The sequence below is a fragment of the Heteronotia binoei genome, chromosome 18, assembly GCF_032191835.1.
Source record: "Heteronotia binoei isolate CCM8104 ecotype False Entrance Well chromosome 18, APGP_CSIRO_Hbin_v1, whole genome shotgun sequence".
NCBI classification, from domain to species: Eukaryota; Metazoa; Chordata; class Lepidosauria; order Squamata; family Gekkonidae; genus Heteronotia; species Heteronotia binoei.
In genome coordinates, this window is record NC_083240.1 from 23,641,843 (window position 1) to 23,664,002 (window position 22,160).

The following is a 22,160-nucleotide window of genomic DNA, read 5'->3' on the forward strand; positions in this document are numbered from 1 at the left end:
CCATTGCCTCTTCCACTCCCAGTGAAATGACAAGAGACTCACCACTAGTTCTGTTCCTTGTTCCAGGTCGACATCTTCCTTATGACTGAGCCCTCCTCTGGGCGTTGGGTCTACTTCGACACAGAGATCACCAACAACAGTGGCCGAGTCTCTTACAACGTCCCCAAAGAGAAGAGACTTGGGGTTGGGGTGCACCCTATCAAAATGGTGGTCAGGTAGCGTGCAGAGCTTGGAAAGGGTCTTCTTAAAGTGCTGGGAGGGGAGGGGGGTGGATGCACATGTGGATATGGACACCTGTGTCTTAAACTGGCCCATCTTATCATTCAAAGAATACCAACAGGCTACCCAGGCAAGTCTGTTGACCTTGATGCTTCTTCAGGCAGGTTGCCAAGGCACTGGATGAAGACTTTCCCAGTCCTCTGTTAGCATAGAGAAGACTGCAGATTTATACCCCACCCTTCTCTCTGAATCAGAGACTCAGAGTGGCTTACAATCTCCTTTATCTTCTCCCCTCACAACAGACATCCTGTGAGGTGGGTGGGGCTGAGAGGGCTCTCACAGCAGCTGCCCTTTCAAGGACAACCTCTGCCAGAGCTATGGCTAACCCAAGGCCATTCCAGCAGGTGCAAGTGGAGGAGTGGTGAATCAACCCTGGTTCTCTCCGTTAAGATTCCGCACACTTAACCACTACACCAAACTAGCTTGGTTTGTGCTGCAGGAAGGGGAGGGGGTGCTTCTTTAAGGCTAAAGTCCATATGAGGCTGGTGACTTTAGGAAAGAAAAAGAAGTCCTTTATTGTAAAGGGGCTCCATCCCTTGATAGGAACGGGAGAACAGGTAATCTTTCTGTGTACATTAGAATGGAGAGAGATTTCAAAGATCACAGTTTGCCCTGCTGTCATTTAGAAAGCTGGAAGAGAAGGAATTAACTGGAAGGAAGGAACCCCTAAGAATAGCACTCTGGGTAAACAAAGATACCACAGCAGAGTGGACAAGAGGGAGGATTCAGAAACTGACCTCTCTGGCTTTTCTATACTCCAATGTGCAAAGGAACATTGCCTAGTCCTTCACTCCCAGCATCCTCAGCCTGCTACCAGTCTGTTTTGTTGATGACTCGGAGTTCTTGAGTTTGTGTACATGCAGGGGGAGAGGTTTTCTTCTTCCTTGCTGTTTGTGAAGTTATGTCTCTGTTTCGTATATCTCCTTGGGCTTTTTTTCCCTTGTCGAACACACTGCTCGGCAGTAATCAAACTGAAAATGTTCTTTAGAGGATTGGGTTGTTTTCACTAAGCACATTTCCAGACTTTTGAGTGAACTGCTTTAGAGCCCCAGAGTTCCTTGAGAACAACTTTTAGTTACAAAAATTGATTTCAGTAAATAGCACTGTTATTTAATGCTTGGGACCTGGGGACACAAAGCTGCAATTTCTCCAGCTGAAATTCCATTTTTGGGGGGGGGCATGTGTGCTCTCACTTTATTCCCATGCACTGTGCTGGCCACACGAACATGAAGGTACTTTGTGGTCATGTCACAGTTCTTGTAAACTTTGCAATGGATTAGAGTTGCCAGATCTGACATAAGCAATATCTGGGGACTTTGGGGGTGGAGCCAGGAGCAAGGGTGTGACAAGCACAACTGAACTCCAAAGGCGGTTCTGCCCATCACATTTAAAGGGACTGCACACCTTTTAAATGCCTTCCCTCCATTTGGAAATAATGAAGGATAAGGGCACCTTCTTTTGGAGCTCAGAGAAGTGGGCCCCCTGGCCCAGTCTTTTTGAAGCTTGGGTGGTGTTTTGAGGAGAGGCACTGGATGCTATGCTGAAAATTTGGTGCCTTTACCTCAAAAAACAGTCTTCCCAGAGCGCCAAATACTGACAGATCAATTCTCCATTATACCCTATGGGAATCAGTCTCCATAGCATATAATGGAGTTCCCAGCAGACAGTTCCCTCCTCCCCGCTTTCTGCTAACCCTGCAGCGGGGGGGAGGGCCTCCAAACCAACTGGGGATTGGCAACCCTACATTGGATTTCCAGAGGGATGTGTTTTTTGCCCTACTTGGAGATCTGCATGTACTGATGGGATATACAAAAACTTCACATAGCACTCCTCTGCCCCAGCTGGGTTTGGAAAACAATGTGAGAGGGAAGGTATAAACCCTCTCTTCCAGTGTGCCGTGGTTCTGATCTGAATTGGGCCCTGCATGCCTGAGAATTGAGTTGCCAATCAGAAACTCACAAGCATGTCTCACTACTGGTCTTTGTCCATACCGGACCAAAGGATCGCATAATGTTTTGTTAGGGCTTGTTGTTTTACCCTCATTATGCCCTAACTGCAGACCTTATTCTAAGATGGGGAGGAGCAGGACAAAAATCTGTCACTGGGGAAAGCTTAAGACCTCACCAAGCATCCAATGAAAATTGAGTCCCATTTTTACATAACAAAATGTGACCCAAAAGAGTGGAACTGGATATCGTCCTGCCTCTGACTAGAATGGAGTCAGAGAATCCACCCTGGCCTTTCACAGAGATGTGGTTTAATAGTAGTCTGTGCAGCTTCCATTTTCTCAATGCTGTGCTGTTTCCTTGTCACCAGAGGTGACCAGAGCAGTGCCATCAGCTATCTGACTGTGCTCCCACGAGGAATGGAGTGTGTGGTCTTCAGCATTGATGGCTCCTTTGCTGCCAGCGTCTCCATCATGGGCAGTGATCCTAAAGTCCGAGCCGGGGCTGTTGATGTTGTCAGGTGAGAGATCCTTTACAATCTGTGGCGATCAAATAGCGCTGGGGGAAGATCAGGATGGCTTCCAATGAGGAGGCCAGACTGATTCCTCCAGGAATACAGTGCATCTTGACTTGGAAATCTGCTCAGGTGAGGTTCAGGCAAAGCGTGATGCCTCAGCCCATTCATCAGCATGTGTGATGTGGTATTGCAGCTAATCATAGCTCATGCTGGAATTCCTCAGGAACATATGTGTGTTTGAAGGTGGGGAGTGAATTTTTCCTCTATTTTGTTCTGATCTTGTTGTCTTTTTCTCATTGACTCTTTCAGTCAGCTTTAATCTGCTCTTCGCCACAGCTTCAGTCAGCCAGACATACTCTCAACTTGCTCTCTTCACTGCCTTTTTCAACTGTCTCACTAACATTCCTTCAGCTCCCATTGGCTGCTCTTAGGGAGAGAGGGAACCTAAGCTATTCATCACGTGGTCCTTTACGTATAAGCCATATAACATTTCAGGTTAGACAAATCTCTCCCCTTAGCAGAGGAGGCTGAGTGGAAATACTGGAAATATACCAATATTTGAGGAGGAGGAAGTTATCATGGCTCACCAAGAGCCTGACTACCTAGAGGGGATGGAGTTAAACCTTTTTAAATGGGGTTTAAACTTTTTTTAACAAGGTTACAATAACAAAGAAGGGTGGAAAGAGATTCTTCCTTTTTTGTGAGTTTTTCATTTAAGGTGGAGAGGCCTCTGGTTTCACAGGAAAATTTTGCCACGATAGCTTTGTCAACTTTTAAGGTATTGGAGGAAACTTTGCTGCTGTTAGGTCAGGCAGTTGGCTGGAGAATCTACTGGGTTTGCTAGCAGCTGGACCCTTGTGAGTGTTTTTAAGGCAACTTGATTCAAATGTTATGTCCACCTGGCAATGACGTTCACAAGGATTCTTCCTACAAGTAGAGATCCTGATAGTGTTTTAGTAAAAATATTTGTGTATTGCTCCTGCCACATACACAACATTCAGTGTGGCTCACAAGAGACATATCAAAAAGGGAATCTTAAAACATTAACAATTGCAAGACTGTGACTGTAGCAGGTGATAGACCAAGAAAAGGTTCATTTTTACGGCTTCTGTGCAGTCCCACATGGGACGCCCATAGGGCAGGCTTGCCACAGAAAAAATGTCGAAGCTTTCTAATAGACTAGGGGAGTGCTCATCCTCCATCAGGCACTTTCCCGCCAAAAAGATCACCTGACTGGGAGGAGGGGCACTACTCCCTCAGTTCTCTTTTTGCCACCGCAGAGAGAGGATCTCCACTGCTGTTCTCTGTGTGTTTCATCACCTCAGTTTTGAGGCTGAGGAGATTTTTTTCTCTCATCAATTTTTCTCTCTTTTTGTCATGATAAATGGCCATCCTGTGTGCCTAGGAGTTCACACAACAGAGCTGCCTGCTCGTGTGGCCTCAGAGGGTGATTTTTATGCATGGGCACTCAGTTGGGTGCCAGACACCCTCTCATTTTAAATACATTTAGCAATGGGGGAGAGCAAAATTTGAGTCCAGTAGCACTTTAAAGACCAACAAGATTTCCAAGGTAGATAGATCCAAGTGGGCAGCCGTGTTGGTCTGAAGCAGTAGAACAAAGTAGGAGTCAAATTGCACCTTTAAGACTAACAAAGTTTTATTCAGAACATAAGCTTCCATGTGCTAGAAGCACACTTTATCAGACAATAGGATGGAATGGCAAACAGTCCTAAATATAGAGAGAGTGGGCAGTGAATTAGTATACAAAATCATGAAAGTGTTTGTTAGCAGATTAAAAGAAGCGCAATTTGGGGTCTGGTGATTGTTAGTTTATGTTAACTGGGCTGCATTAACCAGGGGGCAGTATAAGTCAGAATAGCAGATTGATGTCTATGTGAAGTGCCATAAATAAGAGTCTGTTGCGATGTTAGCTCTGGGTTTAAAATGAGGGCATTAGTTTCTCAAGAGGTTTAATTTAAACATGTAACGCACATATAAACATCATTCTAGTTTGCCATTAGGAAAAAAAGTACATTAAAATATAGTGGAAGATGGGTTAGTATATGTGATGAGATAAACAGCCAATATCCCTTATTTGAGTATGTCAGTACAAAAAAACCCGTTATTCTGATACACTATTCTAAGAGAGAAATACATTGGAATACTGTGGATATATAGCTAAGTCATGGGCACCCACATGGCCCCACAATATGCTAAAATCTTTATGGCTGACATGGAGCAATGCTTCCTAGACTCCCGCCCACTCATACCTACCAGTTAACATAAACTAACAATCCCCAGGCCCCAAATTGTGCTTCTTTTAATCTAACAAATATTTCCATGATTTTGTGTACTGATTCACTGCCCACTCTCTCTATATTTAGGACTGTTTGCCATTCCATTCTGTTGTCTGATGAAGTGTGCTTCTAGCTTATGTTCTGAATAAAGCTTCATTGGTCTTAAAGGTGAAACTTGACTCCTACTTTGTTCTAAGATTTCCAAGGTGTAAGCTTTCAAGAGTCAAGGCTCCCTTTGTCTTTAAAAGAGGAAGGTGGTTTCCTCCGCTTCTAAGACCTCCCTCTCAAGTTCCTAGCCCTGATGTTCAATGCCTCTGAACCCTGACCAAAAGTATCTGCAGCCTGCCACTTGGATCTCCTCCTCTTTTGTCTCTCCTCTTCCTTAGTGCCCTTTCTTTCCTCTCTTACATGACTTTCTCCCCATCACATCTGTGTCAGTCGCCACTCCTCTACCCATGTACAGCACCTAACGTGCCACAGACTTTTAATGAACATTTGCATGTAGCATCAGCTCCTTCCTTCCCTCTCCTAATGCAGACACTGGCAAGATCTCGGATACCTGATCATTTACATCACAGGGCGCCCCGACATGCAGAAGCAGCGGGTTGTCTCATGGCTCTCTCAGCACAACTTCCCCCAAGGGATGATCTTCTTCTCTGATGGACTTGTCCATGACCCTTTACGGCAGAAGACAATTTTCCTCCGGAATCTAGTGCAAGAGGTAGTCTGATCTTCTCCTTGTTTCCCCTTAGTGATGATCTGTAATTGGCTGAGTCTCCATGTCTTGGGCCAATCCAAGAAGTAAGGAAGAAACCCAGTTAAGAAATTGGCAAAAATAGATGAAAATCGTGGCACAGTGCAAAATTCTAATTAACACTGTCTAGAAAATAATACATTCAAAGAATAAACATCTCAAAAAAGTCTCTCATAAATGCTCATGGCAAAAAGTCTCTTCAAGCCTTTATAATTGGCATCCCGAATGTAGTCTTCAAAGTGTTTCTTTTCTCCATAAGAAGCCAAACGGCAAGCCTGTAGTCTGTGGGGACCGGTTTCAGTGTTACACCTTCGTCAGCCAAGGGCTTCCCTGCCGCTTTTCTGTATGCAAGTGGCTTTTTTCAACAACATCCAGAAAACGGTTTTCCAAAAGAGAATTATTACTTATTAACCAGAACACCAGTCCAGTAGTTTCACTCAACAATCATTCCTACTATTCCATAGCTGGTATCGTTCCACAGAGTAGTATCTCTCCACGGAGTAGTGGGAACGATTTCCCTGCTTCCAGACCTCAGAGCACACATGGTCCCAGGTAGCTCAAGGCCAAGTCAGGCCATGAGGAAGCTTCTGGTCTCAGCCTTGGAGTCCATGACTAATGAGAGATGACCAGGGTCAGCAAACCAAACACATAAAGACCAGTAATGATGGATCACTGGCCTTGCTTATTGCCTGTAAGGTTAACTCTCAACATGTCTCTCTTCACTGCAGAGCCACATCAAAATTTGTGCTGCCTACGGTTCCATGAAGGACATCTCCGTGTACAATGTTTTGGGCCTCTCCCCCTCCCAGATCTACATCGTTGGCCGGCCAGCAAAGAAGTACCAAACGCAGTGCCAGGTGACTCTCTCCACAAGACAGGAAATACTATTGTGATGCAGAATTGGGGGAGGGTGCATAAGAAACAGGGGTTCTGTGATCCGATGTGGAACTTGCCATGGCAGTGGGTGGCAATCCAGACATTGGTCAAAGTCTCAAGAGGCTCCCAGCAACCAAGGTGTACTTTGCTTGTGTCATTAGTGGCTGACCCCAATGTGTGCCCGAGTTAAACAGTGGTGTGTTCAGATACTGCCTTTCTACGTGCACAAAAGGCATGGATGTGGTTAAGTACATGGCATAATCTTGCTTTCTTGGGAATGGGCTTTGGCTCAGTCACATGCTTTGCATGGGGAAAAGTCTCCAAATTGATCACCAGCATCTTTTAAGAGCCTGCTGTTATTTTGGGGAGGGGGATTCTTTTTACCAAAATCTCTTTCTTAGATATACCCATTTATCCCTCTTATTCTCTGTTTTTGCTTTTTAAATGAGGGGTTTCTCTCTGATTTGTTTTTCATTTCTCCATGTAGTTTTCTGTTAACACACTTCTGGAATTTCAGTTGTTTTACATACCACAGGGTGGTGCTCTAGCAGGAGGAGAGGAAGGTTTGGGAAGGCATGGCCTGCCCCTAAACACTTTTGTTTCGTGTATGCTATCAAATCACTGCTGAGTTATGGTGACCCCTTAGAGTTTTCAAATGGTTTACCATTGCCTGCCTTCATGTCACAACCCTGGTATTCCTTGGAGGTCTCCCATCTGAATACTAGTCAGTGCTTCTAAGATCTAACCAAGGTTAAGCTAGCCTGGGCTATCTGGGTCAGGTCTGAGCACTTATGGAGCAGAATTCTGAAATTTTGCAGAACTTCCCTTCTTAGAAACTGACACCAAAATCTTAAAAAGAGGGGAAGGAATGGATTGGTGGATTTCAGGGAGAAACTGGGTAAAGAGAGAATTTCATTCAGGAGTGCTAATAAAGACTTTTCTCTGTCCATGACCCTGGAGAGAATCTGGAGTGTGATCGATCAGGGATCTGACTCAGTGTAGGTTTCAAAGGCACACACTTGACATTCAGGTAAAGGATACAGGAGTAACCCAGTTAGAAGAATTAAGAGCAGACCAACCAGCAGGGTGCTGTGTTGCTTACTCGTTTTTCTTTTATTTTCTTCCATGTTGTCTTTTCCCCATACCAGTTCCTCAGCGAAGGCTATGCATCCCATTTGGCCTCCCTGGAGTTCAGCCTTCACTCCCGGCCCAAGAAAAACAACTCACGCATGATTCTGAGGAAGGGCAGCTTTGGCCTACACTCCCAGCCCGAATTTCTACGTAAAAGGAACCACCTCCGAAGGACTATGTCCGTCCAGCAGCCTGACCCGCCATCCTTGACCCCCAAGCCAGAGCGTGCCCAAAGCCAGCCTGAGTCTGATAAGGACCATGACCGGCATTTGCCTCCCATTGGGTGGGTGAGAGGCGGGGTTCATAAGTTTGAGCCTGCTCCATAGCGACTGTCCAGGGTGGAGCCACGGCTCAAGGCATTCAGTGATCAGCTTGCAGGCGTGCCTCCTCAAGGCTTTTGGGGCAGCTTCTGGGTCAAAAGCGAGAGGAGCCAGAGCCCTTGTAGGCTCCGGGTTTTGCCTTCTACATCCCCCCCAAGGCGTGCTTCCTGTTTGTTCCTCTCGTCTGTGTCCGATCAGGAAATGTTAAGAGCAAAGGAGACCCGCTGGCTCCGGAGGTTGCAGCATCGGACAGGTGAAGGAGCTTGTCTTTCTGTGTTTACTTTGTTACAAAAATGCACAACGAAAGAAGAAAAGCTCCAGCATTATCCAAGGAGAGAAAGTGCCTGACGGAGAGCATTACTGGCAGCATCCAAACCCTGTTTCTCAGCTTAAAAGGGTATCCTGATGCTGCATCGATGGCTTTGGGGAAGGTAAATTGAAGCAGGTAGTCCTGGACTGAAACCAAGCGAGCTGGCTGTGCTGGCAAGAATCTCTTGGGTGCCTAACACCCAGGATCAATGTCTTTCAACTGTGCTGCTGACTCGAAGCCAGGAAATCAGTAGATCTAGACATTTTGCTGGAATTACACGGGTTGATGTGAGGATGCATCTGAAAACAACGTGACAGAACAGAACTTGGCCTCTTCAGAAAGAATGGCAGGAGGAGGAGAGACCCATTAAAAGCAGGTCTGCAGGCTGAAGGTCTGTTGGACCCATTTTGGAGGGTTGGAATCAGATGCCTGCCATACCACTGGATGTTTATGCTCTGGTTTTTGGATATGAGAAAATAAAAAAGACACACTGGAGCAATGCGTTTGACAAACCAAATAGTGCTAGAAGTCCGTGCCCAGCTCTTCTCCCCCCCCCCCCCCCCCACTGAGAGCTCGGAAGCACACGTCAGTGTTGCCACACGTGGTGGCATCTCACAGGTGTCCGAGTTGCGCACACTGTGGTGTCTCGTGGAACTTGTTTGACTGTGCAGGTGTTCCCCGTGCTTCAAGCAAAGACTTTGGTGTGTCTCCTTTTTTGGTATTAAATGTGGGTCCTGAGTAGCCAAGGCAAGTCCCCCCATTCCTCTCTCCCCCACATACCTGCAGGTAGACTCATCCCCCCCCCCCCAACTCTCATGCACTTTCCTTCCAGCCTGCTGAGATGTTACCAGAAGGTGGGCAGACATGACTCCTCCATGGCTATCATGTATGAAAACAGATAGTTTGCCCTTTGGTTTCTGAGTCTCTCTAGAATGTTTTTATCACACCCTTCCTCCGAGTAAGGCATCAGGCATACCTGGCTGTACCTTCCTCCTTTGATCCTCAGCGAGGCATATGTTACTCTCCTCTCATTTAGTCCTCACAGCAACCCCACGAGGTAGGCTAGGCTCTGGCCCAGGGTCAATCAGCAAAGCTCCACAGCTGATTGAGGGTTTGAACCCCAGTTTTCCAGATCTTAATCTGATATTCTTACACCCCACTGGCTCCCAGTTATGGACCCAGTCCACTGACAGCATTGACGTGCTGAAGATGACTGGCTGATGCATTAGGCCCTACAGGGGTGGCCATGCTGGCTGGGGCTGATGGGAGTTGTAGGCAAAAAACATCTGGAGAGCTACTGTTGGCCACCCCTGCATTAGGGTTTAGGTCCTTGTGATGGATCAGAACTTTGGTCCACCAGCTTGGAGACTGTTGTAGTGTCCCATCTGGATATTTTTTGTTTCACTTGAGGGGAAAAAAATCTGGTAGCTGCTGTGGACCTTTCCCTTTAGACCTACCTGTTGGGGAGCCAGATGGAGGCAAAGGCTGAACCAGACTCTTTAGTTGAAGGCAGCCTGGTGAGGCCTTCTACAAATGGATGGAAGGAGAGCCATACATAGGCATCATCTATTTGCTCACTCTGCCATGCATGCACGGGTCCTCTTTCTTTGACGTGTTTATTTTTTCCCCAACAGGTTACTCCAAAATCTAGAGGGGAACCCCCCCACCACAAACTCTGTTTGCTAGTTTCATGTCCAGTTTAGGCAGGGACAGATCAAACGAAGTCCACCACGCTGTATAGTGAACTTTTGAAACACAGTGTCACAAGATGAAGCGATGCTCGCTAGCCTACCTGGCTCTATACAGTGTCTAGACAAATTGACAGAGGAGAGCTTATCAGTACTTATTTAGTGGCATTGCTTAGATGAAACCTCCATGCTCAAGAGACAGTGGTCCTCTGAACACCTGTTGCTAGGAGGGCAACCACCTGGGGAAGGCCCATAGGCTTCCCCGAAGTGTCTGTGTTGGCCTTTGTAGGGAACAGATTCTTGACAAAACAGATCCACCTTAGCCTGATTCAGCAGGGCTGCTGATTGTAAGGTCATTTGCTGCCAAATTAGGCAGGCTTTGACCTGTGAAGCTCTCTCTGCAGGTAGTTGATTGCATTGTATGAAGTTCTGTGTCCTCAACCTGCTGCCAATCTGGGTGTCTTTTGTTGTTCTGAATGACTAGGTTTGCAGGGGAGATAATTGTTTCTTCCTCCATGTCATTTAAGAGGTCACAGCTCTCTCTGGTCCTGCCCCTCCTTGGCATTTTTCTCTCTTTTGCACTCTTTCACACTTTCTTTCATTCAAAAAGTTCTCCTGCACCCAAATCCATTTTAGTTGCCCCCCTCGATAATTTGTCTAGCCCCATCTTCATGGATTTTCCAGTGTGGTGCCCCTCAGGCAGAATTTTCACTAAGGATGATATGCATTTGCAGGGGGGGTGCAAATACTGTAGGGTCTTGTTTCCACCGGGTGCTTATAGTTTTAGTTCAAGTGCAATGATGTTGGAATGGAAAATGCTGGTGCATTTTTCTGTTCTGCAGCATTTTGCAGCCATGAACCTGCCAGCAACATGGTTCCAGCAGCCCACTTTTCCACAAGGATGCTTCATGCTAAGAACCTAAGAGAAGCCATGTTGGATCAGGACAATGGCCCATCCAGCCCAACACTCTGTGTCACACAGGTGCCATTATGAGGTCCATCAGTGGGGCCAGGACACTAGAAGCCCTCCCACTTTGCTTCCTCCCAAGCACCAAGAATACAGAGCATCACTGTCCCAGAGAGTTCCAACAATATGCTGTGGCTTATAGCCTGCAGCTAGACCCTTGGACACAGGGTGCTCTTAGGGAGCCCCCCTTCTCACTCTGAGTTACAGTTTGTGTATTAATAAATTCATCTCCTTCTGTCTCGCACAATGGCAGATTGTGGCTAATAGCTTGTGGCTAGACCCTTGGGCACAGGCATCGTTGCCCTTGTGTGGAGGAAAGTATGATAGCAGGTATGGAGTCTCTTACTGCTTACCATAACTGTTCACTGCTCAAGATCTGTGCATCATATCGTTCATATTGTGCATTTTATTGTTCGAATGGAAAGGATTCTCTCGTCACTAGAACTGTCTGATCTTGACATGGCACAGACTGTCTAGGGAGCAAACAGGTCCACTAAGTGAGAACGGTATCGTTTCCAGAGCCCTCTCAGATCTGCTGGAACGTCAGACTAGATATAGCGAAATTGACTGTTGACGACCACAGGATTGTCAGCCGGTGCTCTTAGGGAGTCCCCCTTTTCACTCTAAGTTACAGTTTGTGTATTAATATATTCCTCTCCTTCTGTCTCACACAATGGCAGATCTTGCAAGCATTTAGCCGTGGCTGCCCTTACGCTAATGTCAAGTGGAAGGGGGGGGGCAGTTTTCAGCATGGCAAACTGCTGGTGTGTTCCTGCTTTTACTCTCTCTGGGGCTGCATGAACCTTGCAGTCTAAAACTGGGGCCAAGTTAGGAAGATCCAGACTTTATACTTCTCAGTTTCATGGAGTTGGGACTCATCTTCGCAGGAGCTTTCCATGGTTTTGTCTTTGAAATAGCCAAAAGTTACAAGAATTGACATTCTAAAAAAAACAAAAGCGGGGGGGTGGGGTGGAAACGGGACTGCACAGGTGCTGGAAGATCCTGCTCCCTGCTGGGACTGCACCCTGTTTCTCCAGATGGCTGGTGCTTTGGTAGCAAAACTGAAAGAGAGGATCCAAAGAGGAACACCTAGAATTTTTGGAGAATAAGATTTAGGTAAGGGAAGTTGTCATTGCTTGTTATCGTGAGACCACCATCAGTGACAGTGACAGAGCTCTGCCCTGAGAGCCTACGGTCTGAAACTGGATACAAGGAAGAGTACAAGAGGGAGATGGAAAGTGGGGATAAACAGAAGCAGTCTCTAGATTCAGACTCTGGATTTTTGGCAGGTTCTCTCTGAAGATCTCAAAAGAGCTGACTGTGTCTCTGCAGGCTGGACATACCTAGATCTGTGAGGCTGAACTCCATGTAACTACGGCCACTACCAGCCCTGCATCCCAGCACTCTCTTTGCTGGAGATGAGGCATGGAGCAAGCCCTGAAACAGGCAGTCTTGATTATTTCACGAGGGGCCAAAATCAGCACCTTTAGAGCCTCCCTCTCAAGGAACCGGCACGTCCTTAAAACTGCTAAATGCCTCCTTATCGATTTTCTCTATTCCGGGAGACCCACATTTTTTTTTCCACTTGTGTTTCTTTCAACAGCTGTGAATAATAACAGTGGGCTGCTTAACGTGCGTTCTTGTGTAAAGGCACTTCCACAAGTGTGTGATGTGTTTTGTGTGTGGGGCTGTGTGCGTGCGTATGTGTTTAATACCTGTAGTGTTTTGGTGTAGCTTCTGCCGTCAACTTTATAATGGATGTTCCCTTTTTTATACAGGCTGTTTCTTTTGTTGTCCTGTGGTAGCATATGGAGAAGCAGACGCTGCTCCAGGCACAAGTAGCAGTGTTCGTCGGAGACAGGGCGTTCACTTTTAAGAAGTGCTGAGATAAGTGGCGGCCTCTGCTCATGGTCTGGGGTTGCCCAGCTGAGCTCGACCAAAGTATTCTGTGGAGGGTTTTGTCAAGTCAGCCTCTGTGTTTTATTAGGTGCTTGAAGACCAGAGGGATTGCTGGCATTCACAAATCAACCCCCCTCCTGGTCTCATGATCCATTCCCTGTTTTCACACCTAAGAGAACTTGAGCCGGAGATGCTGTTCATGTACTTGGCGTTTTCTCTCCGTTTGGTGCTTTACTCCTGACCTGCATAAGCAGGAAATGATGTTTGTGAAAATTGGGCAGTGCTTCTGCCTCTGTTTCCTTTTGCCAGCACTGCATTCTGTGTTGTGTAAACTGTAGCGGAGGTTAACCTACATCTTTGCGTAGGTTATTTCCCCAAGGGAGGAACTCTTCTGAGCTCATCTTCAGTTTATTTTCCTTTTGAACCTGTTCCACACTGTAGTACTGCTTGCATCCTCCTTGGTTCTCAGGGAGGGTGTCCTCCTTTCACACATGCAACCCAAAGTGAGAGCTTGAAGGGTCTTTCCTGCATCTGAGTTGGCGTCTGTCAGGGGCTGAACAAACTATTCCAGGCAATCTTTGCCAACCAGTTGGCCACCAAACAGAGGAGTATTTACTAATAGGCCAAACAGAGGAGAATATCTTCAAAAGAAGGTTGGGTCATGATTCTCTTCTGGGTTCTCAAAGGAGGGGAGGGGTGTCCCCAGAAGCAGCCTGCTGAAAGACCCCAACCCCAGCATTATGAACAGAGCTGAAACAGATTTGCTCCTTAAAAGTGTATCATCAGGATTCTTGTTTCAAGAGCTGATTTCAGACGGTTCGGATTCTGTGCCTCTAATTTAGCATTTGACACCTTAAGCTCAGTGGTGCGTCATAGCACGTTTCTTGTCAGGGAATGTTTTTTACATCCATCTCTGCTGCTGAATCTCTCAGAATTTCAAGGCGTGTGCTAGAAAAGACTTGCCACCCATTAGAGCAGGAAATAGTGAGCTAGTTGGACCAATGTACTTGGTATATTAGATTAACATTTTACATTTAGGTTAACACAGTGAGCTAAGTTCTCACTAAGCTACAAGCATGTGGCAGGAAGTTATGGTGCTAGTCGTGTGACAGGAAGAAGAGATTGGATTTATACCTCGCCCTTGGAGTCCCAGAGCAGCTTACAATCTCCTTCCCTTCCTCACGGACACCCTGTGAGGTAGGTGGGGCTGAGAGCAGCTCTTTAAGAACTTTGACTAATCCAGCGTCACTCAGCAGGTGCATGTGAAGGACTGGGGGATCCCAGTTCTCCCAGATTAGAGTCTGTGTACTTAACCTCTACACCAAACTGGCTCTCAGGTAAGCCAGAGTTGTGACTTCACTGATATCAAGACCAGGACCATGGAGAGCACACTGAAAGAGCTTGGGCCAGGAAACAAACCAAGCATCAGGAGGTGCACAAAAGTGAAGAACAAGACAAGGCTACACAGCCATGGTGGAGTCTTCTCCACCACTGACTTCCCCTTGCCATCCTGTTGCTCTTCCCAGCACATTTGTTATGTGTCAGGTCTTTCCAAAATGAAGCAAAAGAAGACAGCTCTGTAGGGGCTCATGATGCAGCAAACACCTGCTCAGCTTGCTCCTTCCTTTGGGGCTGGGGCTTAGTGGCAGAGCCTATGTTTGCATGCAGAAGGTCCCAGGTTCATTCCCCAGCATCTCCAGATAAATGGATATGGTAGCTGGTGGGGGGGGACCTCAACCTGAGACCATGTATAGCTGTTGCCAGCTCAGCTAGTTATCAGTGGCCTTGGTAAACCACGGCCTGACTCTATTGGATAGTTTGTTGACTACATGTATGTAGAAGGGGGACTGCCCAACCCACTGAGTGTCAGCCACTGCGTTAATTAATGTTTCATACTCAAGACTTTGGGCCAAATGGAAAACTTTTGATGAACTTTGCAGTACTGGTGAAAATTTCTTTCAGCTCTTGTGTTCAAAGTAAGTAAGCCAAGAGGCTGCATTCATATCTCTTTTTTATGAGCACGAGGGGTGGGTTGTATGGGCCTTTGGAGCATCTCCCCATGGTCTCCACTTCAAGAGGGAAGCAGCAAGAACTCCAGGTCAGATAGTGGCTAAAGATAGAAATCTCTACATTTTAAAGAGAGTTGAAAGTGGTTTGAAAACAGGATTTCTGCATGTGGGTTGTGACCACTGGGCCTTTAGAAAATGGCAGGATTTTCTTTTTTGCCTGTATGACCAGAGGAGAACAGAGAGACAGAAGGAATCTGTCTATATCATGGGCAGCCTCTCTCCCACCCACCATGTTCTACTCTCAAACTCTCAAAGAGCCTCCTGAGAACTGTGATTCAGCAGACTTGGAAAACACATATTGTGGGAAGATGCAACTGAAATGGTTTCAAAACATTTCCAGTTTATAGCGTACTCATCTGGAATGTTTGACGGGATGAGAGCTGAGAACTCTTGACTAGAGTAACAGTGAAAGGAATATCTCATGGCATCCTTCTATATTTTTGGATGTCAAGCTGCTGTTAAGAGGGACAGGTAAACTTTTAAGAAAATAATACTCATACATAGCCAGCTTCTACTAAGTTGGACTTCTTACCCACTACTACTGATAGACAAAACGCAAGCACCCAATCAGGCACACATTTTCAAGAATTCGAATGCCAGGGAAGGTTTGTGTTAAAGTCTTATTCTTGGTCCTGTGGTGATTTCCCTGCTGGGAGACCCTCAATTGTGTGAATGTGGTCTTTGAGTTTTGGGTGTACTTCTCCAGTGACAGGAAAGAGGAAGCACCAGAATGTTTTAACCTCCTTAGGGCTGACTGACTATTTAAAATTATGTACAGCAATTATTTTCTTTAAAAGGGTTTGGGGGGAGGGTGTGAGATTTTTACACAACTGGCATACATTTTGATGTTGAGCTGGTTTTTAAAAATCTTCTAACAATGTTATTAATCACTGCAAATTAACACCTTCCTTGCCTTTCAATGTATATCTTTTAAGTTACTTTCTTGATGTGTGTGGGGGGGGCTTCCTCCTGGGGGATCCTTTTGCTGAAATGCTTTGACGATTTACACATTTATGAATAAAGCACCCTACCTTCCCAATCAGGCTATTTGGGTCTTCTTTTTTTTACTAAGATGCAGCTTCCTCCCACCTTTATGACTGGTGTGTGATATGTTTCCCCTTTCTGAAACAACATTTTCCCTCCATTTTTTCAGACCTCTTGTGCCTGCCTTTGCTAGCTTACCTTGGTCACCTTCTCCCCTTTCTGAAGGGTAGGGCCTGGTCTGCCTAAGTGTGTCTGTCACATTTTTCTCTTTCCTCTGAGGAGCTGAAGATGGGATGCATGGATCTCTTCTTTGTGATTTCTAGAACATTCCATGTTGCTGACCAGGCCAAGAGGCTCCTAACTTGAAGAGGAATGGCTGCAACTTGAATTGCTGCCCTTGATCACAAAGCACCTGACCGGCTTAACAAAGGGAAAGGGAATCCCCAAAAACTTGTTGGGGGTGTGAACTAAGCCAGGATCCCTCTATCCAATTCTACCTCCCCTTCTTCAAGAGGAGCTTAAATTGTTTCCTTTTCCCTTTTATAATCCTCACAACTATCCTGTGAGGTAAGGTTAGATAGAGAGGCACTTGGTCCAAGGCTCTCCTGTGAGATTCAGGGAGATTTGTGCCTTGTTTTCCCTGTTCATAGCCTTAACATGCTAGCCATTACACCATATGATGTGTGTCCCGTTCTGCCTCCTATAGTGCAGCTCAAATTATTGTTGTCTCCAAGATAAAATATACCAATTTTTGTGAGGTACTTCAAGACAAGTAAAGTTGGCAGGTATCAGTTTGGGACACTATTCTTCCTGGCTTCAGGGGCAAGAATCTCCTGGGTGAATGAATGGTACCAACACAGTCGCCCCTCCTTCCTGAAGCAAACCTAGAAGGGCTACATAGCTATCCAGCCTGAATCTCTCCAGCCACATAGACTCCCCTTCTAGGTAGCATCACTGACCCTTCAAGTGGATTTTGAGCCCCAAATGAAGAATCATGATTTATTTGCAAACTTTAAATTTTACAACAGCAACTTGTGCAAATTTAAAGTCCAATGGCACCTTTAAGACCAATTTTTATTCCGGGCAAGCTTTCATGTGCACGCATGATGGAAAGAAGTTCTGTGCCAGAAGGGTGGATTTGTTGGTCTGTTTCCTCTGAATATGCTTACCTGGGTCACCAAAAGATTTCACTCACATATGAGAGCCAGCATGGTGTAGTGGCTAAGTGTGGTAGTTTCTAATCTGGAGAACCAGGTTTGATTCCTCATTCCTCCACATGAAGCTTGCTGGGTAATCTTGAGCCAGTTACCATTCTCTCAGAGCTCTCTTAGCCCCATCTACCTTACAAGGCGCCTGTTCTGAGGAGAGGAAGGGAAGGCGACTGTAAGCCACTTTGGGACTGCTTTGGGTAGAGAAAAGTTGGGTATAAAAACCTCAGTACCTAATAGCTCCCAAGTTTTTATAATTATAAAAACCTCAGTACCTAATAGCTCCCAAGTTTTTATAATTATATATTTGATGTCCTGTTTTTATATATTGGACAAGGCCCATGGGGCAGAGTGGTAAGATGCAGTACTGCAGTCCAAGTTCTGCTCATGACCTGAGTTCAATCACAGCAGAAGTTGAGTTCAGGTAGCCGGCTCATGGTTACCTCAGCCTTCCAAGGTCAGTAAAATGAGTACACAGCTTGCTGGGGGTAAAGTGTAGATGACTGGGGAAGGCAATGGCAAACAACCCCATAAAAAGTCTGCCAAGAAAACTGATGTGACATCACCCCATGAGTTGGTGGTCTCATGGGCCGGTAATGACTCGGTGCTTGCACAGAGGACTACCTTTACTTTTTAAAATCTGTATATATTGGAGGAACCCTCTTATACCACATAAGAAGATGTACATCTCTCTTACAAACTGTGAAACGAGGGCTGTATATGAAGTATCCCTTGAGCCTTCTTGCTAAATATTATGCCCATCTTCACCCCTCCCCACACACACATACACACAAAAACACTTTATATCTGATAAGTCCCTCTTCTGGGGATCTTGGATTGAAAGAGACCAAAGCACTCAAGAATGAATTTTCCCTGAGGTTTATTCACAAGTCAAGCCTTTGTGGCACCACATCATAAAAACTTTCCACCTTTTATAAAAAAATACATATTTTAAAAAACAGCTATAATTTAAATATTAATTGAACTTTACAAGTAAACATTTTTGAAACATGAAAGTGCAGTTATTGGACTAGATGTCTAATGTGGCCTTCCCCTGCTCCCTTGAAGAGTGTTTCAGGGGGTATTCTGTTGTCCATTTTCTGGGAGCTTGTTCATGCGATCCTTGGTCCATGCTGCTTTGGGATCAGCACAAATCCTGATGCCGCGTTTAGTGTAAAACCTGCAAAGGGAAGGGGGGAAGCTTATTAGTGCCAAGACAGAAAACTGGGAAAGGCTGTTCCTTGCATTGTGACTGGCCCAGAGCTGGCTCCAGTGCTTCAGCCCAGGGGAATTTATCCCTTCATCCTGAGCTTTTAAGCAAATTACAACTGCATAGCCCCAGTTCTACCACCTCGCATCTTATCGGTAGGGGAAGGGGGTGTTACTAGGCTAGGTGGGTTGGTCCCTGGCAGTGTTCCCTCTAAGCTGGGTTAGTGTGAGCTAGCTCACAATTTTTTAGCCTCCAGCTCACACATTTTTGTCTCAGCTCAGGAAAAATGGCCCTAGAGCAAACTAATTTATGCAGCAGCTCACAACTTTAATGCCAGTAGCTCACAAAGTAGACTTTTTGCTCACAAGACTCCACAGCTTAGAGGGAACATTGGTCCCTGGTACAAGACAGTTTACCAGCACTGAAGTTTTGCTTCTGGGCTTCTTAAATCAGTATGGTTAACAGATGCATGAATGCTTAACATGGCTGCAGTTCTTTTCCTGGGTGCATTGCAGGCATTACTTCAGAAAGTCTGACAACTACCCTGGGAGGTATTCAGGAAGATGTGTGAGGAAATCCCCTCCCAAAGAGCATTTAATGGAGGGGGACCTGTTCCGGGAGATCTGGCTGTGAGCCCACCAATTTTGTTTGAACTCTGAAGTATATTAAGTCTGAATGCTTTTGAATTGAGTATTAATTTGCTTTAATTAGGTTCATTGATGTCTTTGTGACTTGGTTTGCTACATCGTGCCCTAGCCTAAAGTCCAAGGAGATGGCACGGCAGGATAGAAATGTATCAAATCACTCTTGTGTGGCTGTGAGACAGTAGCAGTTAGCCTAGTGATTTGATGAAAGACTTAAGATATGTATCTGGGACTTCCTGGAAATAATAAAATTGGGGGCTATGTTTGCGGGTATGGATTTACACTAAAATCCACCCACCCACCCCCAAAATTAAATAGACTAAGCCAGAAAGAACCTTGCAGTTTAAAACAAAACAGATTCTTAGAGTCCCTGCCAGGCTTACAGCAGCATCTTTCATGGACTAACATCCACTTCCTCAAATGGATTAAGTGGCATCCTCAGTGAACCAACTGCAATAATGTGCATCTGAGGAAATGAGTGCTAGTTCATGAAAACTTCTGTCACAAGAAATCCATTTCTCCTGAATGCACCTGAAGACTTCTTTTTTTGTGTGGGCTGCAACAGGCCAAATACAAAGTTGGAACTAAGGGATTGACCAAGCCTGACAGTTTAAAAAATAATAATAACAGTACTTGCCACTTTATAACATTCTAGCCAAACAGAATGGTTTTAAAAAGTGGAGGTTTTTTTCAATACTTACACAACAGCTGGGAAGCTGCACCGGCTGGGGATTTCATAATATTCCAAATTCCTCAGTGGAACAGGCTTATTTTGGTGGCTAAAGCAGCAGCCAGAGTGTTGTCCTGAAAGAGAGAAAGAAACAGAGCTCTTTAAAAATCAGTTATTCCTTCTTGGTGAATTTGCTGCTCCTTGAGTTGTCAGACCCAGAAAAGGATTTAGAAGTCTCCTTGATCCCATGGCAGAATCCTGTTTCTCTACCATGGGGCTTCTGTGGATTTTCCAAGGGCCAGCCTTACCACAGAGCATCACAGAACCATAGAGTTGGAAGGGCCACACAGGCCATCTAGTCCAATTCCCTGCTCAATGCAGTCAAAGCATCCATGAGGAATGTTCATCCACCCACCCTAATATCTAGCCAGTATCTTTCTGCCATAATTTAAACCCATGAAGCAACTGCTTTTAGGCAGTATATTCCAGAGACAACTCCAACATCCAGGGTCCCAATTCTGTGTGCTATTTGGATGCTCAATACTGAAGTTTCACTTCAGGAATGGAAACTTTAAAAAGCTGAATGAGAAACTGCTGTGCTGTAGTAGCTTAGATATCTGCCATCCTCTTTGTTTGTTTAGATACTTATACTTTGGCTTTCTCCCCAGTAGGGAACCAAACATCTTTCTCCTCTCCTTCAGTTTATGCTTGCACCAACCACACTGTGAGGTGGGGTAGACAGTGCAATTGGCCCAAGATTACCCAGCTTGCAGAGCAGACTCAGGGATTCAAACCTACATCTCCTAGATCCCAGTCCAATATTCATAGCACCATGCTTTGCCGCTGCAGCTCAGGGTCAAGTCATGCAAGCAGGTGGTGTGAAAAAAGCACCACTGGTAGTGCTGTAGGAGAGTCTAGGAAACTGCTCTCTGAGTCAGCTAGCTCAGAATTGTCTCCTCTGGCCAGCAGCGAGTATAAGGTAGATTCTGGGTAGAGAAAGGTGATTCCCAACACCTACCACCTGAGACACTTCAAGTGGAGATGCCAGGGGATGAATTTCTGTTTGCAAAGTAGGTGCTCTATTGCAGAGCCACAACCTCTTCTGAGCAAATGGGTTTCTATTTAAGAGACTGACGCTGTGGCTCACGGGCAGAGCATCTGCTTTGCATGCAGAAGGTCCCAGGTTAACCCCTGGTATCACCACCTAAAGAAGGATCAAGTAGTTGGTGATGTGAAGGGACCTCCACCTCAGACCCTAGAGAGCTGCTGCCAATCAAAGGAGGCAACGCTGGTCCAATGATCTGACTCAACAGAAAGGTAGCTTGATGTGTACCCTTCCAAAGAGTTGCACTGCAGGATGTAGCTTTCTCTTCTCCTGTTCACACAGTACCTTTTTGCACGAAGGTACATTCCCTCCCCTCTGCTTCCCTTTCCTCTCTGTTCACTGAAATATGAAAAATGTTAACTGATAGTACTTCTTGCAGAGACTAACATTTCTGGTCAACAGAGGCTCCTCAGGGAAGGTGGAAGCCTGGGTCATGTTCTGCCCCTATTCACATGAACAGGACACGTGATGTGCCGCATGCCTCATCCTCACTGCCAGTGTAGCCTGAAGTGGCCACACTGAGTCCTGCTGGGAAACCATGGCTCTTGGGGGTGCCCATGGCTATTAAAGGCTTGCTAAGCTGCTGTCGTAGCTCACAGGAACAGAACCTTCATTCCACCCCTGAATGGGAAAAAGAGAGAAAAGAAAAGGACAACTTACCAGGCTGAGCCTGAGATTGCAGTAAGAAACCGGCGACCAGGAAAAGTGCTAGGACAGCCACAGAGGAATTCATCCTTGCCATTTGTGCTGGGAGTGCAGAAGAGCCAGGTGCGAGAGCAGAAGCAGGAGGTGTTGTTCCTGAGAGTCAGTTTTGCTCTACTCTGAAGATGAGGGTCTTGCCCTCATTTATAGAGGGAAAAGGGAAAAGGGAGGCGGAGATTTCTTGGAAATAAAATTAATGTTTCATGTGTGAGAAGCAATGACATAGCCCCAAATCTGCTATATTTGGAGAACCGGAATGTGGAAGTGAAACTCTTTGGAAGAGGTTTCTGCAATTCAGCCTGGGCTTGCCAAAAAGAGAATTGGAGCATATCCAGTGAAGAAAAAGAAGCCAATAGAGTTTGGCTCAGGAACTTGGGAGGAAGGAAAGGTAGACTGGCCAAGAAGATTTCTCTGAGAGCTGTTTCTCAAATGAGGCTACACTTACCTAAGAACGGCAGAATAACACACATGTCTAATGTGCATGGGCATTTGTACCCGTTTCACCATAAAACCAGATGCTGGAAGACACTACAAGCTTTGCCAAGCAGCCAATTTGGGAATGGAGGTAAGACCTCCCCCTGAGC

General features: G+C 45.8%; 2 protein-coding genes across 2 annotated transcripts in view; one reads left to right on the top strand and one right to left on the bottom strand.

Moving 5' to 3' along the window:
- Positions 1–8,925, top strand: part of PITPNM3 (PITPNM family member 3) — a 128,748-nt gene extending 119,823 nt beyond the window's left edge. The window contains exons 16-20 of the mRNA XM_060259155.1: positions 67–215; positions 2,596–2,745; positions 5,577–5,760; positions 6,522–6,650; positions 7,818–8,925. Of these exons, the coding sequence (XP_060115138.1) occupies positions 67–215; positions 2,596–2,745; positions 5,577–5,760; positions 6,522–6,650; positions 7,818–8,126 (921 nt within the window). The 3' untranslated portion in view covers positions 8,127–8,925. The remainder of the gene's footprint in view (positions 1–66; positions 216–2,595; positions 2,746–5,576; positions 5,761–6,521; positions 6,651–7,817) is intronic.
- A 9,183-nt stretch (positions 8,926–18,108) lies between these two features.
- Positions 18,109–21,697, bottom strand: LOC132587117 (C-C motif chemokine 5-like). Its single transcript, XM_060259334.1, has 3 exons — positions 21,535–21,697; positions 19,801–19,903; positions 18,109–18,425 (listed from the first exon to the last, which is right to left on the bottom strand). Exons 1-3 carry the CDS (start codon positions 21,614–21,616, stop codon positions 18,320–18,322), a joined length of 291 nt encoding a protein of 96 aa, XP_060115317.1. The 5' UTR covers positions 21,617–21,697; the 3' UTR covers positions 18,109–18,319.
- Positions 21,698–22,160: the final 463 nt, after the last annotated feature.

Excerpts from the sequence above, each read along its gene's own strand:
- LOC132587117 (XM_060259334.1), bottom strand. The coding sequence starts at position 21,616 with ATGGCAAGGATGAATTCCTCTGTGGCTGTCCTAGCACTTTTCCTGGTC. Across the intron at positions 19,904-21,534 it reads GCAATCTCAGGCTCAGCCTG|GACAACACTCTGGCTGCTGC; the intron begins GTAAGTTGTCCT and ends TCTCTCTTTCAG. Across the intron at positions 18,426-19,800 it reads TGCAGCTTCCCAGCTGTTGT|GTTTTACACTAAACGCGGCA; the intron begins GTAAGTATTGAA and ends TTCCCTTTGCAG.